At 52.6% G+C, this 3,164-nt stretch overlaps 1 protein-coding gene across 1 annotated transcript; it reads left to right on the forward strand.

Moving 5' to 3' along the window:
* Positions 1-215: 215 nt before the first annotated feature.
* Positions 216-1,376, forward strand: LOC127323369 (uncharacterized). The gene has a single exon (XM_051351522.1). The coding sequence runs from the start codon at positions 325-327 to the stop codon at positions 1,117-1,119; it is 795 nt and encodes a 264-aa protein (XP_051207482.1). The 5' UTR covers positions 216-324; the 3' UTR covers positions 1,120-1,376.
* The last annotated feature ends 1,788 nt before the right edge of the window (positions 1,377-3,164 follow it).

Raw genomic sequence — 3,164 nt, forward strand, 5'->3', positions numbered from 1 at the left:
ACCACAACTCTTACGCCATCTTTTGAGATACGGAGGGAGTATGAATCATAGAAAAAACTCTAAAAGTTTAGTCTCTCGATCTGTAGTTAACGGTGGGGAAATACACCAGATGAGTTGCCACAGAAGATCTTCTGTGTACCATCACAGATCCCAACCTTCAAATAAACTGATCTAGCTTGTACCAAACCAAATAAAAACCCTTAGTGGTAGTTTGAAATACTCAGGGGCGCTGACAAAAACACACACATTCGAACTTCAACTTCCCTTCGCCAGTTCACTTCCATCCCTTCCTCTTGTTTGCTGCCTCGCCCTCCTCCCGCACCAATGGTGAGGAAGCAACCACTGAGCTCTCTCTTCTATGCCGTCAACCCGGCCAACCAAGACGCTACTCCACCATCGTCACCTCCCACTCCGACGGCCACCCCACAGGCATGGATGTGGCCTTCCTGCAAGCACCCGACAACCAGTTCCTTCCGCTCACCGTCCGCTTCTGCGTCGGCAGCCGCCAAGAACGCCGCGGCCGCGTCCCTCTTCCTGGACTCCGCGGAGTCCTCCTCCCTCACCAACTCCTCCGCGCGCATGCACCACGACTGCGCCGCGTCCGACAGCCTCTCGACCGAGTCGGAGCCCTCCGCCGCCGCGGCCGAGGACACCGCCGACGCCATCGTCCGCGGCCTCCGTTCCGACCGCCTCCGCTTCGAGCCCCGCGCTCGCTCCAGCTCAATCCTGGAGAAGAAACCCGGGCCTGGGCGTGGGCGCGGCCACGCGGCGGCGGGGCCGTTCGGAGGCGGCGTCCCGCTGGCCCTGGACTCCGCGGACCCGTACGTTGACTTCCGGGCGTCGATGGAGGAGATGATGGCGTCGCGCGGCATGTGTTGCGCGGGCGACTGGGACTGGCTGGAGAGGATGCTGGGGTGGTACCTCCGCGCCAACGGCAAGGACACCCATGCCGCCATCGTCGCCGCGTTCGTCGACCTGGTGGTTACCACGACCACCGCCGGCTGCGCGTCCGGCAGCTCCTCCTTCACGCTCGCCGAGAGCGACCGGGAGAGTAGCAGCGCCGGCGGCAATGGGTCTTTCCGTCGTCTGAGGCGGACCAAATCGACCGTGTCAGGCTAGCTTTCAGTTGCTCTGTGCTCTAGAGAGTGTTCGTGTTACCTAGGTGTGTGTCTCGATTGATTTTGCGATGTAAAGTACTACGTAGTAGATGCAGTTCCAGATTAATCAATCAGCTAGCATCTGGTTCTGGTTATTTGACGATGACTTGTTCGATGAGCTGCAAATGGTCTGTAATCCCTATGGTGTTTGTAAGTTGGAGTAGCTCAGTTCACTGGGTGAAAGTAGATAAATTAATTATTAATCATCCTGTTTTGAAATCTTTAGCATAAAATAGACTAGGTTTGAAAATAAAACAAAATTTTGTCTCTTCCCATGACGGCATGACGCCCGGGATGGGCTTCCTTGGTTGAGGTAGTTGTCGTGTCCGCATGGTGCCCTAGGCCACGGCAACATGCTATGTGGTGTTCACAAAAACATACATACACTTACTCATATGAATATACATACACACTCTTTTTCTATGAGTATCTCCTAGATAGTGAGTTCATAAAACTGATGATCTAACATGTTTTGAAATTAATGAAGTCACCACAGACAACTCGATATCGATGGGAACATCACCTCGCAGACATCAAAACGTTGGGGGTTTAAATTCTGGTGGATTGGATGTGCTACTGTCTTTCTAACCATTCAACTACAGGGTTGGTTCGCAACATGCTATTGTCTCAGCCCCAGATTTATGAAGCTTTTCGATATTTGCTGAACTTTTCAAAAGGGTTATTTTAGTCAATTTTCACGTTCGCTGACGCGTCGTACAATGTGAAGCGTAACCGCTAACTGCCGGTACAACATGCATGCCGGCATAACAGGTAACGCTGAGAGCGACGTGTGCAACGTAACACAGTACATCCCTCAGTTTTTTAGCCAATAAACCAGGCGAGGCGAGAATATACGCGTCACTCGGGCGGGTACACGCACACGCGCAGCCGGACAACGAGCAAGTTTGGACTCATATTATTCGCAAAAAAAGAAGTTTGGAGTCATATTGTGAGGTCGCTGTGAACTGGACGTGTAACAGATCTCGTCGTACGTAGAGATACATGTGATGTGTGAGAGCAACTACGTACAGAGAACGTCTTATCGTCAGCGGCTTGGCCGGCCGGCGGGGCAATGGTCCCCGGCGGCATGCACGTGCCGTCGAGATCGATCGATCTGTACCGCCGATTGGATAAACTGCATGTAGCTAGGTTGGCGTCGACGTTGATGCGACACCGGCAGCGCAAACCCGGCGCGCGGTAATCGCAAGTGGCGTCATTTGTAACTAAACATGTAGTATAAAAGTTCACAGCAAATTATAACAAGAGAACTTTTAGCCAGCCATCTGATTTTTTAGCGGACTGCTATCAAAATAAGTTAACAAATGCCTGCAATTTTTTTATTTTAGTCTCCACGGCTCCATCGCTCAACCGAATCCTCTGCAAGACACTCGTCGCCGTCCGCCGCCCGCCCCCTATGGTGGTACACTGATTTTTCCTTGCGCATCCTCTCATGTACGCACGGCGACCTGAATCTCACAGGTGTGTGTGTCCGGAGGCACCGTGGCCATCCCTCTCTTGTAACCACGCCACCTGTCGGTCCTGTAGGCTGAAGGGCCCCACACTTCAAACATGATGAGGGAGTCTGGGAGGATTGTGACGATTCATACAAGGAGCCCGTTTATCTATTACCAGCTGCCACACGGAGCACTTCCTCCTAGAGGCATCTGCCACCGTCGAGGTGCCGTCGGAGATCTTGAAGCTAGAGAAGAGATGAATGCGAGGGGCACACGGCCATGCTTTTCTAACCAACTGACGATAATGCTACGCCATGGTCTACGGTGCTACAAAGGGACGACGTCTTCACTATTCGGATGCAAAAATACATTTGTGTTGGTGATGCTACCACTAGGGGGTCAGCGATGCTGAAAGTATTGGGCATCGCTGCTACCAACGGTGGTAGTCGAGGTTGCTACAAACAATGCCCGGTCCTGCAACCAGCCAGATTCATCGCTGGAACCCGCTCCAGCGAAGTCGGTGCTAGAGGACAATGATAATTTTTCGCGAATT

Source organism: Lolium perenne, chromosome 1 (assembly GCF_019359855.2).
Source record: "Lolium perenne isolate Kyuss_39 chromosome 1, Kyuss_2.0, whole genome shotgun sequence".
Lineage (NCBI taxonomy): Eukaryota > Viridiplantae > Streptophyta > Magnoliopsida > Poales > Poaceae > Lolium > Lolium perenne.

What these genes read in the sequence shown, in the direction of transcription:
- LOC127323369 (XM_051351522.1), top strand. Translation starts at nt 325, where the DNA reads ATGGTGAGGAAGCAACCACTGAGCTCTCTCTTCTATGCCGTCAACCCG.